Raw genomic sequence first — 14,541 nt, 5'->3', positions numbered from 1 at the left:
TTATGAAGTATTAGTTTCTTTGTTTTTGTGGGTGACACTTGTATTAACATATTTCTCATATGGCCAGAGTGATACATTTATGTGTGTGCTTGATATTTTGACATCACCCTGGTCTACTTTTTTCTTTTTCTTTTTTTTAAGAAATTAGCTGCCTCTGAGATTAATTGTGCTAAATCTTACCAACTTGACAAAAAGACAAAAGTTTCTAGTTAGTTGATGTTTTCAGTGAATATGATAAAGTGTTATATTCTATTCATTTATTTATTTATAATACACATATTGGCCTTTGTACATTTATACAAGAAATGTCAAAATCATCCACTAAAAGAACCTGAAATGTGAATGTACTGAAATGTGCAGACAGTGTTTTGAAGTAGATCTGGTAGCTCTGACACACACATTCCTTTTGAGAAAAACCCATTGTCTCATTAATTCTAACAATAGCACACTTTGCTTTGATGTACCAGTTTTGTCCTTATGTTGTTGTTTTTTTATTTGTTTGGTTTTTTTTTTTTTTTTTTTTTTGGGTGGGGGTGGGGGTTCTGTTTACAGATGGTGTGAGCTCCAACATGATGTACCGAAAGCAAATTTGACCAACTTGTGTAGCCATTAATAAATTATTCTGCTTCTGAATGTGACCCAGGACAATATCTTGGAAACTACAGCAACCAACGTGTTTGATTTAATTTTTCTTTATCAGTGACCCAAACTTGGTAATACTTCACCACTTCTATTAGGTTTCGGGTTCTTATTTTACTTAAAGCCTGCTATTATTCACCAAAAATAAATTTAGTTGAGTTTATTTCTTTAGTTAATAGTTGTAAACTGAACTCACTCAACATGTTTTCTGCTGCTATTTTTGTTATGTCCACTAGGGGCGGTAAGTCTGTGAGCTGGGGGTTTTGTCTGTACAAAGATATTTAAGTATAAGAGATAGATGACTGTAAAGTAATTTGTAGCATTAAAAAAAAACAAAACAAAACAAAACAAAACAAAAAAACAGATACATTTTTTACCCCTAACATTAATAGCTAACTATTTCAGGTAATTCCTCACAAAATAAGTAGGTGTTTTAAATAAAATACACGTGATGTTTAATAATACCTACATTTTTTGATAATCGTCAGAGGGACATGCTATTTCCGGGTCAGCATTTAATATCTTTGCAGTGTCTGCCAGATAAACACCGTAGACATAAACACTGCTGTACACTACACTGTAGTCTGTTGCTTCCTTGGATTCCTAAACAGTGTCATCGATGGTTGAGCGTCCGAAACGACTCTTAAACGACTGCTTATTTGAACTCGAAAGCTAGTTTTGCTAGCGGGAGTCGGTCAAAGGGAATTTAATGTGTTTTTTCTGGCGTTAATATCTAACGTTGTTACATAAGAATGTGGCGATAAGCTGTAGATGTAGCTTAATACCGGCCTGTTTTATTAAAATACGCCTCTAGCTTTACACCTGTTACGTTTGATTAGCAATCCTCAAGCTAACCTGTTTAACAATGGGAATCAGCAGGATCTATATTAGCATAGGCTATGCTACGTTTGGTGCTCTGGTTGGATTGTCGGCGTTTTTGGTTTGGAACATTGCGTACAAACAGCCATGGACGGCGGCTATGGGAGGCCTGTCAGGTATGTTAACACACCTGTCCACTAAATAGTGTTATATATTGTCACTTGTGTGTCTTTTTAGCACCTTGTCGCCTATAATAATCTTAAGCGTCTATGGAGGCCTATACGTGAACCAACTATACAAGTGATTGTTAGAAATCCAAAGTATTTCAGCCTCTGTGTGGCTCAGGTTTTTATTATACTATTCCTTTATTCATCCAGTAAATGTCACACTGAGAAACAAGATCTTTGTGTAGTGGTGTATTGGTTAAATGGCATCAATCAGTATTTGTTAAAGCCAAGTGTGTGTCAGCTTCTTAAGAACTTTGCTAAAGGCCACACTGGTGCATATGACCAACCAGATTTGTGTGTTTATCCCCTCTCTTTGGTCACATGACATCCATTGTACTATAAGGAATGTCACAAATATGACATTGTGTTCTTTTGTGTATATTGGACAGATGTAATTCTCAATTTGTTTTTGAGGTCTCCACTCTTTTCTTCCATTTCACCAAAGTGCGTGTTTGTGTCTTTTCTCAGGAGTGTTGGCGCTCTGGACCCTTGTCACACACATCATGTACCTGCAGGACTACTGGCGTACCTGGCTCAAAGGCCTGAGGTTCTTCATCGTTGTTGGGCTGGTCTTCTCGGTTCTGGCTGTAGCTGCTTTCATCTCCTTTCTAACTATTGCCATCACACAGAAGCAATGTAATCCCCCCTCTGCTGTTGTTTATGAGTAATTCAGTCAGCTCAGCTTTATGAATCAAATATTGACATTTTTGTAGAAGCACTTCATATTTTGCAATGGACAGTATATGATAAATGGCAGCCTGTATCATCTCAAATTGGATTTCTCTGAATTTTCTTGAAAAACAAGGAGTTGATGAGTAAATTTTCACTAAAGACTTATATATTGTTTGACTATGAGAGGACAGGATGAAACAAATAAGGAATATTCTTATAATGCCAGTATTAATCATCCTCCTTTTCTGTTCCACAGCTCCGACTGACCCAAGGAGCCTGTACCTGTCCTGTGTGTGGAGTTTCCTGACTCTCAAATGGGCCTTCCTTTTGTCCTTGTACTCGTACAGATACCGCCAGGAGTTCGCAGACATCAGCATCCTCAGTGATTTCTAGTCAGTGCTGACTTTATAGACTGCAATGGACTTTGAGGAGTTTAGGCTGCCAGCAGGAGCTGGTCAAAGAGTTTTTGTAACAAAGAGGAAAAGCAGATATGGCTAGATTAAAAAGTCATCTGACTTTTACCACGTGGAGTTGCACTTGCTTAACAAGCTCTTTATTTTTATTGTAACCTCTTCTCCTACTTTTAATGACCCACATATCATATTTCTGTTTGTAGTCACTCTCTGTTGAATTATTTAAGTTCTATTTATGAAGATATGCAGATGTTTTTAGACATTTTTCTTGAGAGTGACCTAATCTTGAAATAGTTTAAATAGAAAAGGAAATCTCAATATTAACAGACTTTAAAGAAAGTAAGTGAAAGTGAAAACGCATAGGAAGCAACAAAAGAACCAAAACTAAAACTACTCTGCTAGCTTGACAGTTGAAATGCTTGATTGTACATAAATTAACTTTTTTATAAATGCATTTGCGAATTATTGAAAACCCATATCTCAAGGTAGTTGCAATTTTAGTGTCTCTTTTCATTGTCAGTGAAGCAATTGAAGAAAGTGCCGTTTCAAATAGCCAATTTGGAAAGTTCCACTTTAAATTAAAGTTGTTTTTTTTTAAAGAGCAGTAATTTATAATGGGGGACGGAGAAGTGTACTTTATTTCTACTTGCATAATCTGCTTTTCTTTCCATTAGAGCCAATTGATTGTGAAGCCTGATGAAAAGGCAGCCCTGTGTAATATGTGCGTTTCATATTTTTTCCACAAGGGGGAGACATGCTATTTAAAGAAACACAACATTCCTCATAAGAGAAGGTGGAAAAGGATTTAATGGAAAAATTGCACTTTAGTGTTTGATATTTATGCCATTGTTTTGCACACAGATCATGTTACAGTGGAAAATCACGTGTCTCACATTTGTCATTTTTACCCCACACATGTTTAATGTTGAAATACACTATTTGTCTTGTTTTCCATTTCGTATTATTTGTGTCAGTCAAGTATGGCTACCCTTTTTTGTGGTTTATTTTCAGCTGTAACCTATGTGTACTTTTATCATAAAATGTAAATTGTGTTTTATTTGATCGGAGGTTGAATGTGAGGATGCTACATAGAATCTGAAACTATTAAACATGCATTTATTGTGTAATTACAAAATCACATTGTGCTTTTCTGTTCAGTGATCATTTGAACCACTCATTATTCTACAATTCAAGGGTTTAATTCCTCTTAATTCCCCTTTGTGATGACTACTGGTGCCCAGTTGTTGCATATTAAGCTCCACCCAAACAGTGGAGCGGGTCTTTAGCAGAACTTGACAAATAATTAACACCACTGACTCAGGAACAGGTGAGAAGTACGCATATCTGAGCCAAATGCCTTCAGACGCTGTGCATCAACTGTAAGGTATAGTGCTATGTTTTCAAGTTTTATGTTAACACCAGATAGCTCTAATCTACTAATGTTGGCCTGGAGATAGGTGTTGGTTCACAGACTTTCATGACTTTGACACTGCCTTTTAGTGTTTTCACTAGTAATGAGATCAGCGAAAATGAAAGGTGTTTTATATTCATGTTTTTCATTGTAACTGATGAAAATGGTGTCTACTGGTTTCGTAACCAATGTAGACTTAAACTCAGCCTGTGTATCTCTTTAGTTTCTTAAATGACACAACTCATTTGATCTCATTTTACTCTTAAAAGATATTTAGGGAAACTACTCTAAAAATGAATTGTTAGAATACTGCACTGGATATAGACTGAAATTGCAGAGGACATTAGAAATAAGTGTGGGTGTCATTTACTCGATGTTAAGATATTCATATAAACTTGCATGTCAGCCTCTGCAGACAGAGACATGAATGTGAAAACATAAGGGTCTTGATCTAAACTTGGGCCATCTTGCAGAATTCACATTACAAAATGGCAAAGCACCACGTCAGGCTGATCCAGGGGGTAACAGATCCTTTATGTTACTCCAGGAGAATCCATGTCAGATCCAGTCCAATATTTCAGACATTTGTCATATAGTTGTTTTTCCTGGGTGTGTAAGCAGAGTCTCAAAGGCTGTCTGAAGTTTCTGTGTTGACTGTGCAGCACAGCAGGAGAACGATGAGTAGAAGTGGCTTCATGGACATGTGTGATGACGGGTAGAATGGAAGCTGTTGTTGAATGAGGGCTTTGTAACAGGATTAAGATGGGATGTGACCAACTGAGTCCTCCTGAAGGTGATATGGGATAGTTTATGCTGTATGGACAAGTTATCAGCTTGGACACGAGAGAGATTCAAGACTCAAACATTAGTGGGTGTAGCTGCTGTGATGGGGTTTTTGCATCTTCGTGAGTGTTATATACTGACATATTAAAAGAAGTCACCACTTCATATTCTTTGGGCATTTGGGGACCTTTATTTCACACACTTGTAGTACTTAATTTGTGACAAAAAGAAATACACAGCGTTGTTTTTTTTTGTTGTTTTTTTCTGGAAAATGTCAACTAATACTCCTGCTGTTGTCCCTCTTTTCCCTGTAGTCATCCAATGGTTAATTTGCCTTGGGTGTCATAACACTACCCATTAATTGAGCTTGAACATAAGAAGCTGTCATGGGATGTTTCCTCAAAGTAGGATGAGACTTGTGAAAATCTTCGCTCTTAATAGAGACAAAAAAACTGGAGTCAATTAAAGAATACCCTTCAGTGTATTCCATTATAGTTAGCATGATAGACAAAACGGTTATTTTTGTCAAACATTATCTATGGGGTGATATTTTCTTGTCAGCTAGTCAACATGGAATGCTTCTTAGGAGACTGAAAATGGACACTGCCTCTGCATATTTCTTCTTTGCATCTTAGAGCAAAATACTTCCCTTTTTTTTGCTCCACTACATCGGTCAAATGTATGATGATCTTGTAGAATATGATACATTGATGTTGACTACCTGACAGTTTATGAAGTAGTTGTGCATCTGGATGTGCATCTGTATTCATTTGTCATTCATTTGTTTTCTTAAACTGCCTAATTTTGGTTCAGTGGCAGGGGAGCTGGAGCCAATCCCCACTGACACAGAGTGAAAGCATGCACATGAATGCTGCAATGAGCTTCAGGCAAAAACCTTGTTTATAATATTAAAACACTGACAGGGACCATTTCACTGCACAATACTGCACATATTTTTGGAGATAACAGTTTAATCATCCAGTAAGGGTTTGAATGCATAACCATTATGCTTAAATTGAGTATTTTCACAGTGTGATGTTAGTGCTTATAGGAAAATAATCTAAATGCTTTTCTCATCCACTCATTGTACTTTAAAAGGCTATAACCATGCATCAGGATCGCCCGCGTTATGTGATTGACAGACCTGCATACAACCTCCCAGACTTTGACAGAGAATTTGACAAGAAGAGTCGTCAGTTCCCTGTTGGAGAGAAAGTGAAGAAACTCTTCAGGTAAAGAATTGTTGTGTAACTGCAGAGTCAACTGCATGTCTTCCCATCAGACTAAGTGTAACTCTGACAAGCTTTGTGTGGTGATCAAACAGTACAGAGCCCTATAGCTGTGCCTCAATACAAACTTTGGACATGTGTTTTGGACGTTTTCAAAGCAGCAGCCAGAAAATCGGTGCTCTTCAAAGCCTTCCTCTTGTGTCTTTCCATCAGATGCTCTGTGCCTAGACTGAAGGGTTTGTTATTTAGACATCTACCTGTACTGAGCTGGCTCCCCAAGTACAAAGTGAAAGAAAACCTACTCTGTGATGTCATCAGCGGGGTCAGTGCCGGCACCATTCAGGTTCCCCAAGGTCAGCCAGTCTATCCTCCTTCTTTGATGCCCGCTCACTGACAGTTGGTGCACCATGCATATTCTGGGATATACCAGTCAGATAGAATGTTTTTATCAGTATTTTTCTGTAAGCTATGATTTATGTCACTATTAACATGTTTTCTGTTTCTCCAGGCATGGCTTTTGCCCTGCTGGCGAATCTCCCTCCTGTCAATGGTCTCTATTCGTCTTTCTTCCCCCTCATCCCTTATTTCTTCATGGGCACTGCTCACCAGATGGTCCCAGGTAAATCAGCTTGATTTATCTGCAGCAATTTTGTGTGATGACAGTGATAAGTTGCCAGAGCTGCACAGAGCAGATCAGCTGCACTCAGCCTGACTCTGCTCAGTGTGCAGTGTGGCAGAGAGAATAGATGCAGCACATTATTTCTATGTATTTCCAGGTACTTTTGCTGTCCTCAGCATTATGGTGGGAATTGTGTGTCTAAGGCTAGCTCCGGAATCAGACTTCAGTCATTTCAATGCTACTCTTAATACCTCAATAGTAGACACAGACAAGATGAATGAGGTGCGTTTGGGCATATCTGGAACTCTGGCCTGCCTCACTGCAATCATACAGGTAATGGTACAAAATAAAGTATAACTGTATTTGGAGCGCCGTAATTTAAATACACTGCAAACCTCAAAATCTTACCAAGTGTATTTTTCTCATTTCTAGTTAAAATATGTCATCACACTTAAAATAGGACATAATCACCTAAGGAGTAACATTTCAGTGAGATATAAGAACTTATTTTTAGACAATAGATCTTGAATAGATCTTTTTTTTTTTTTTTTTACTTAATTCAAGCAAAAAAACAAAAAACCTGCCAATGGAACAAGTGACAATGATCTTGGTAAGATTTCTTGAAATAAGATTTTCAAGATCTATTGTCTAAAAATAAGTTCTTATATCTCTTTGAAAAGTTACTCTTTAGGTCACAGGTGTCAAACATGCGGCCCGGGGACCAAATTTGGCCCGCCAAAGGGTCCAATCTGGCCCCTGAGATGAATTTGTGAAATGCAGAAATTACACTAAGATATTAACAATCAAGGATGTTAGAATCATTTTAAGTCAATTCAATCTCAAGTGGGTCAGAGCAGTAAAATACTATCATAATAACCTAGAAATAATGAAAACTACAAATTTTTCTCTTTGTTGTAGTGTTAAAAAAAGTTAAATAACACAAAAAATGTTTACATTTACAGACTAGCCTTTTGCAAAAAATGTGAATAACTTGAAGTGTCTTAAGAGAAGTATGTGGAATTTTAACAATATTCTGCCTCTTACTAAATGTTTTGTGTATGTGTAGATCCACTGTGATCTGTAAGTTGTGATGCACATGTATAAATGATAAACTAATGCATAATATTGTTAAAATTGCACTGATTTTTCTTAAGAATTTTCAGGTTGTTCATATTTGTTCATGTTATGTTCAAGTATGGTTCATAGATGTAAACATTTTCATTACAGAATTTGACTTTTTCACTCAAAAATAGAGAAAAAAACTTTGGCGTTGACATTATTTATAAGTTTGTATCCTATTACTTGTAGTATTTTACTGGTCCTGCCCACTTTATAACATATTAGGCTGAATGTGGCCCCTGAACTAAAAGGAGTTTGACACCTCTGCTTTAAGTGATTATGTCTTATTTTAAGTGTGATGAGATATTTTGACTAGAAATGAGAAAAATACACTTGGTAAGATTTTGATTTTTGCAGTGTACATACAAAGCTATAACCTGCCCCATGTATATTTGTATAGATTGGCCTTGGTTTCATGCAGTTTGGATTTGTAGCCATCTATTTGTCAGAATCCTTTGTCAGAGGGTTCATGACTGCTGCAGGTTTACAGATCCTCATCTCTGTGCTCAAGTACATCTTTGGCATTAAAGTGCCACCCTACAGCGGACCTCTGGCTGTTGTATATGTAAGTAAATTCTCTTGTCCTGCCCATTCTGCAAAAATACTTCGACCACAGGATTAGCGCAAATTGATGATCTTTTGTTGCAGACTCTTATAGACATTATACGAGGCCTTCCTCATACCAACATAGCCTCGCTAGTATTTGCCCTGGTGAGCAGCGTGGTTCTGATTGTGGTGAAGGAGTTGAGTGCACGCTACCGACACAAACTACCCTTTCCCATTCCTATGGAGATCATCATTGTAAGTTGACATATTTAATCTGATGTGGCTCTGTTACAGTTTTTTGTCAGCTGATTTCCTTATCCCTGTAGGTAGTTGTGGCCACAGCCATTTCAGGCCCCCTGCACCTTCCTGAGATCTATCATATGGACATAGTTGGACATATCCCTCTGGGGTAAGGTATAAACATGCTCAGAATCAACAAAGCAGCTGCAGGTTGTTTGTGCTATTTAGTTTATATTTGATCTCTGTATCTATTTTCTAGTTTTCCAGCTCCAATACTGCCAACAGTGAGTCAGTGGGATGACATGTTGAGCACAGCTTTCTCGCTGGCAATAGTAGGGTATGTCATCAACCTGGCAATGGGTAGAACACTGGCAGCCAAGCATGGCTACGATGTGGATCCTAACCAGGTAGAAAAATGCCCCGTTCAACAGCTTGAAAGTCATATTTTACTCCCTTTTCAAATTGTTCTGTAAAATTTCTCACCCAGGAAATGTTGGCTCTTGGCTGCAGCAATTTCCTCGGCTCCTTCTTTAAGATCCATGTGATCTGCTGTGCTCTGTCTGTAACCCTGGCTGTAGACAGTGCAGGGGGAACCTCACAGGTGAAAGCGGTGTTACATCTCTAAGGGATAAGAACTGCAATTTTTGTCAGGGGTGGAAAAACTACTGAAGAAAAATTGGAGGAAATCTAACTGGTTCTCTTCTTTTCCTGTGCTGTCATAGTTTGCGAGTCTGTGTGTGATGCTGGTTGTGATGGTTACAATGCTCGCCTTGGGAGCCTATCTGAAACCGCTGCCGAAAGTAAGTGGATGTAGGCGTAGGATAGTATTGCATTGGATATTACAGATCAAACAACAAAAAAAGAATAATTACCCAGATGGCTAAGAGATACTGGAACCGATCTGGAACAGAATTGCACCCCGACTCAGCCCGAAACCGTTTGGCAGATCCGTCCCGGTGTCCAAACGCACATCGGGCCAAAACAGGTACTGCTCTGCGAAACGGATCTTCTACAGAAACGGTCCAGCTCTGGCCCAGCTCCGTTCAGTCACATCTAGAATTTACACAAGAATCATGTTGGCCCAGATTTGTATTATGACTCTGGTCCAGATTCATATTACGATTCTGGTCCAGATCAGCATTACAACTTTGAAAATCAGTCTTGGTTGTGTGATGGGAGACTGTTCTGGGCCGAATCCGTAAGCCAGCACAACTCCGGAACTGCTAGAGAGAGGTGAAAGATGGATCAGATGCAGATTTGGTCCAAAGTCAGAAAACGGATGTGATCTATAAACGGATGTAAAGGCTTTAACGCAGATCCGGCCCTAAGGTAATTGCCATCTGGGTAATCAATCAATCATTGTTCAAGCTGGCTTTTAACATTCAGTAATGCCGTGACACATTACTTGTATTTGTTTTATTGTTGACATTTTTTATTATTGATTTTATATGCTTTGATTTTATTGGAAAGCACTTTGGTCACTTTAAGTGTTGTAAATGACTCTACAAATAATATTGATTGATTGAAAAAAGAATTAAACCTAATGTCTAGACATTTGTTTTTACCGTAGTCTGTGCTTGGAGCTTTAATTGCAGTCAACTTGAAGAACACACTCCTACAACTCTCTGACCCCTATTACTTATGGAAGAAGAGCAAGCTGGACTGTGTAAGTCAAATCATTTCCTTTTATTCAACACTGCAGCATGATGAAATACTTTTTATTCTGTTGCTCTTTCTCTTCTAGTTTGTGTGGGTGGTGTCATTTTTGGCCACATTCTTTCTTAGTTTACCCTATGGAGTTGCAATTGGAGTGGCCGTTTCCATCCTGGTGGTTATTTTCAAGACCCAGTTGTGAGTAAACTTTATTTCATTCTGACTGTATGTAGATCAAAATTAACCAACATATTGCAGACAAAGAGATATGAAACACTATCATGTCTTTTACAGTCGTAATGGCTCCTCGATGGTGCAGATTGTAGATACAGATATCTACAAAAACCCCAAGTTGTACAACAAGGTAAGAAAAGTTTATTTTTTTCTCTACTTTTCTCATCACACTTGAGTTCCATCTCAATATTCTGGAAACCCTCCACAGGGCATATCAATAACTGGCGTGAAAATAGTAAACTATTGCTCACCGCTGTATTTTGCAAATGCAGAGATATTTCGCCGGAAGGTCATCAAAAAGGTAATAAACTGCACTGCTGCCACTCAAGGTGAGCCAAGTTTGAATAAATGTGTTGTTTATTTTAGTGTGTTTGTTTCTAGACCGGGTTTGACCCTGGCAAACTTATCCTAGCCAGGAGGAAGTTCTTAGAGAAAGAGCAGAGGGAAAAAGCAAAAGAGGAGAAGAAGGACAAAGAGACAAGAAGGAGGAAACTAAGTTCTTTGGTTACCATGAGGGCTCAGGTGGGATATGACACATAACTGAAGCATGTTTTACTCAAAGTTTATAGTTCAGCTTCTCTGATATGAAACCCACAGCCTTTTCTGTATACCTATCTGTACATATTTCCTCTAAATCTAGACCATATCTCAGCTTGAACTACAAAATGACTTTGATATGAACGATGGCAGTGCCAGTAAACCTGAACCTCCCACCAGCTATGTCAACTTCCACTGCAGTGACATTGAACAGGGCGGGCAGACTCAGGACCAAGAGCCACAAAGTCCCCCTGATGTCACACTGGAGTCCCAGCCTGTTCCCTTCCACACTCTCATCCTAGACTTGGCAGGGGTCTGCTTCATAGACCTTATGGGCATCAAAGTACTGATAAAGGTTATGAGCTACTTTCTAATGCTGTTATTTATGGTTAGATGTATGCAAATGTATGTGCCTCTTAAACAAGCTTCTTTTTTTTCCCCTCCACAGATGAACTCAAGCTACTCAATGTTAGGCATCAAATTATACCTGGCCAATGTTCAAGGTAATGTGTAACAATCCCTTATATGCTTTAAGGACATGAGGACAAACAAAGTAAGAATGCAAGTCATATAGACGTGTCCCTCAGTGCCTATGTTTACATTTCACAGCGAGATAATATTGTGATCCACAGTAATTTGGTGGGATTGATTACCTTTAAACCACAAATCATTCTTCTTGTCTGGGAAAAAGCATTGAATTTTTATTTCATTCAGTGCCACATTTCACAGTGTCTCTGAGTGATATTTGTTGTCTTAACTGCCTGCAGCCCAGGTGTATGAAGAACTGGAAGATGGAGGTGCTTTTGATGATGGCAATATTGCCCGCAGTAATCTTTTCCTTTCTGTCCATGATGCCATTCTCTTTGCTCAGCAGACATCTGGGGAAAGAGCAGCTTCGTCAAAGGTAGGCTGCATAATATAACCTTATCGTACTAATCCATTTCATAGTATTACAAACACCAGCTGTTTAAAGTTTCCTCTGTTGTTAGGGATTTATGGAGAGATTTAGAAGGGTAGAAAACAAGTTTTATTTCCTGAGTAATAAATTCCTCTTTCTAGAATAGCTTTTGTCATTTTATCTTGTTTAACAAGGGTAAGTAAATATCATACAGGCTATTGAGGAGAGTAAATGCCAATAACAAAGTTTCACCAAGGTCAAGCTGCATGCTGTATGCCATGTGTTTGATTTAGTTTTTTCATATGTCCTTTACATCTGGAGTAAAGTCATATCTGTGTTTATAATGTCACATTGTGTGCATGTTTGTTTGACTAAATATTTGCATTCACTTTTTGGCTGCAGGGAGAGAAAACAAGACAGGAACTTGCCTTTAATATTAATGAGGAGAAGGATCTGGAGCAGGTATACACTACTTTTCTCACACAAGCTGAAACACAATAACAGTGTTGCCTATTTATTGTCATTCACCGTGAAAATATTCTATATCTAATAGTGGTTTTACTCTCACAGGAAATGTTTTAGGGACCAGCCATTCTGGTGGAGAAGCAGAAAAAACATGGTGAAAATGATATGAAATAAGACAACAATCCTCTCTGTGTCTAATTTACAAAACAATACCCTTGCCTACTTTCTTGTATAATTTTTGCAGACTATCAATTAACCCATAAAAACGTGTTACTTAGAGGTTTGGCATTGTAATCAACACTTGACACTACTGACAGAGGGCAGCACAAACCTGCACAAGACACCCCAACAGCAAGTAAACACTGAGCAGATAATGAGGTCACACTGAGGCTGTTTGCCCACCCTGCACAATAAGTGTAGAGTGAACCTGCTGACTACGCAGTCATACAGAAGTGGTCCTGTAATTAACTGAGAGTGTGCATGGCCACAGCTGTGAGGTACAGCCAGCTGAGCACTGTGGCGAAGTCCCTAAAGAGGCAAGACACCGAGAAGGGCTAAACAGAAAAGAAGAGAAAGATACACAGCATCAGCAGTTTCACAGAGCTTTGTCTTGCAAGCTCTATTAGATCATGATTTCAGCCATTTCCTATAAGGCCCTAACAAAAATAACAATTCTAATTGTAGCCAGTTGAGCCAACTGGAGAGTGATCATAACAAAATGAATTAAGCTGGCCGACTAACTTGTGTTTGTGTAGCAGGTACTCAAAGGCCTGTGGTGTCTAGCCTCGCAGCAAGCTGACAATAGTGTTGGTATGCCTGTGATGCATGAATGGATTTATGAAGCTATTAAGAAATCATCCTAAGGTATTCTGGCACACATCTGCTCCTTTGCTTCCCTTCCTCTCCACAGCAAATTGGCACCACAAGTGATTACAAGGTTTCTGTGGCCATCAGCTTTAATTTGGAGCTCAGGGAAAGTCTCTCATCACTTAATGTGTGCATGTGTCCGCTTAATTTCATCACCTGCAGTTCTTCCCCCCCGTTTTGTCTTTGTTTTCAGAACTGCTCGTGCCTGAATTACTTAGGCTTTAATTAGGTAAATATGCCATTACATCCTGTTGTGTATTATTTGTTTTTTAACATTTGATGAAATAAGGACTAGACTGTGATTGTCCAATATTCCATTCTATGTATTGTACGTAAAAAGGCATTTGCTGAAATGCTTTTTGTCAGGAGCTGTAATACAGGGTTGGACATAATAAAGCACTTCTGATTTTTGTGGTTGTAGTACCATGCTTTTGGGGATTATTATTATGATTTTTTTTAGATTATTGAAGAACCAGCAGCTCTCAAATCAGGGTTATTATAGTTAGCAATATACAGTTTAAGTAAAACAACAACAAAAAAAAAAAGACTTTGAACTATGTGGGACTTTTAATAAACTATGGTTTTGTTAATGATGCTCGACGTCATGAATTCTTTCATTCTATGTTTTTCAGTCTTTATACCAAAAAACAACTAGTCATTATAAATTTGAAACAAGAACTATTTGAGCACTTTTAAAGTGGTTATATGTGGTATTGATATTCCAAACTCTCAACATTAGGAGGAAGTCACATGCCAGAACACACCTAAGTCAAAACCACCCATGAATTATACATTCATAGACTGTATCTCTCACTGAATAAAGTATAAAATTCACTTTTTACACACATCTGTATTATGGTATCAAGTTTTCTGCTCTTAACTAAAACCCATAGTCGGTTATTTTGACAGTATGTAAACAAAACAAAACAAAACAAAACAAAACAAAACAAAACAAAACAAAACACTGTTTTTTATAATCTTAACTTGCTGCATCACATGATACTTTACTTTATGGCTATTAACTTATGTTTTCAGACCGAAAACCACCACAATAAAAACACAAATCCCCTGTTTTCTTTACGGCAGGGGTGGCGAACCTGCGGCTCTCAAGCCTCATCCTCATCATCATGCTTTTTTAAAATTTCATAATTATTTCTGAGACACACTAAA

General features: G+C 38.1%; 2 protein-coding genes across 2 annotated transcripts; both read left to right on the top strand.

Moving 5' to 3' along the window:
* Nucleotides 1–1,169: 1,169 nt before the first annotated feature.
* On the top strand, nucleotides 1,170–3,908 carry slc48a1a (solute carrier family 48 member 1a). Its single transcript, XM_030139262.1, has 3 exons — nucleotides 1,170–1,634; nucleotides 2,154–2,321; nucleotides 2,614–3,908. The coding sequence occupies exons 1-3, from the start codon at nucleotides 1,505–1,507 to the stop codon at nucleotides 2,748–2,750; spliced, it is 435 nt and encodes a 144-aa protein (XP_029995122.1). The 5' UTR covers nucleotides 1,170–1,504; the 3' UTR covers nucleotides 2,751–3,908.
* Nucleotides 3,909–5,760: 1,852 nt separating this feature from the next.
* On the top strand, nucleotides 5,761–13,965 carry LOC115421895 (solute carrier family 26 member 9). The gene is made up of 20 exons (XM_030137895.1): nucleotides 5,761–6,196; nucleotides 6,407–6,546; nucleotides 6,702–6,812; nucleotides 6,970–7,145; nucleotides 8,332–8,496; nucleotides 8,580–8,732; nucleotides 8,804–8,886; nucleotides 8,977–9,124; nucleotides 9,205–9,318; nucleotides 9,440–9,517; nucleotides 10,288–10,383; nucleotides 10,462–10,568; nucleotides 10,665–10,734; nucleotides 10,813–10,905; nucleotides 10,986–11,126; nucleotides 11,245–11,496; nucleotides 11,590–11,644; nucleotides 11,909–12,045; nucleotides 12,442–12,501; nucleotides 12,610–13,965. The coding sequence occupies exons 1-20, from the start codon at nucleotides 6,072–6,074 to the stop codon at nucleotides 12,619–12,621; spliced, it is 2,316 nt and encodes a 771-aa protein (XP_029993755.1). The 5' UTR covers nucleotides 5,761–6,071; the 3' UTR covers nucleotides 12,622–13,965.
* The last annotated feature ends 576 nt before the right edge of the window (nucleotides 13,966–14,541 follow it).

This window comes from Sphaeramia orbicularis, chromosome 7, assembly GCF_902148855.1.
Source record: "Sphaeramia orbicularis chromosome 7, fSphaOr1.1, whole genome shotgun sequence".
Lineage (NCBI taxonomy): Eukaryota > Metazoa > Chordata > Actinopteri > Kurtiformes > Apogonidae > Sphaeramia > Sphaeramia orbicularis.
Note: the sequence above shows the minus strand (reverse complement) of the source record. Positions and strands in the feature narration are given on the sequence as shown.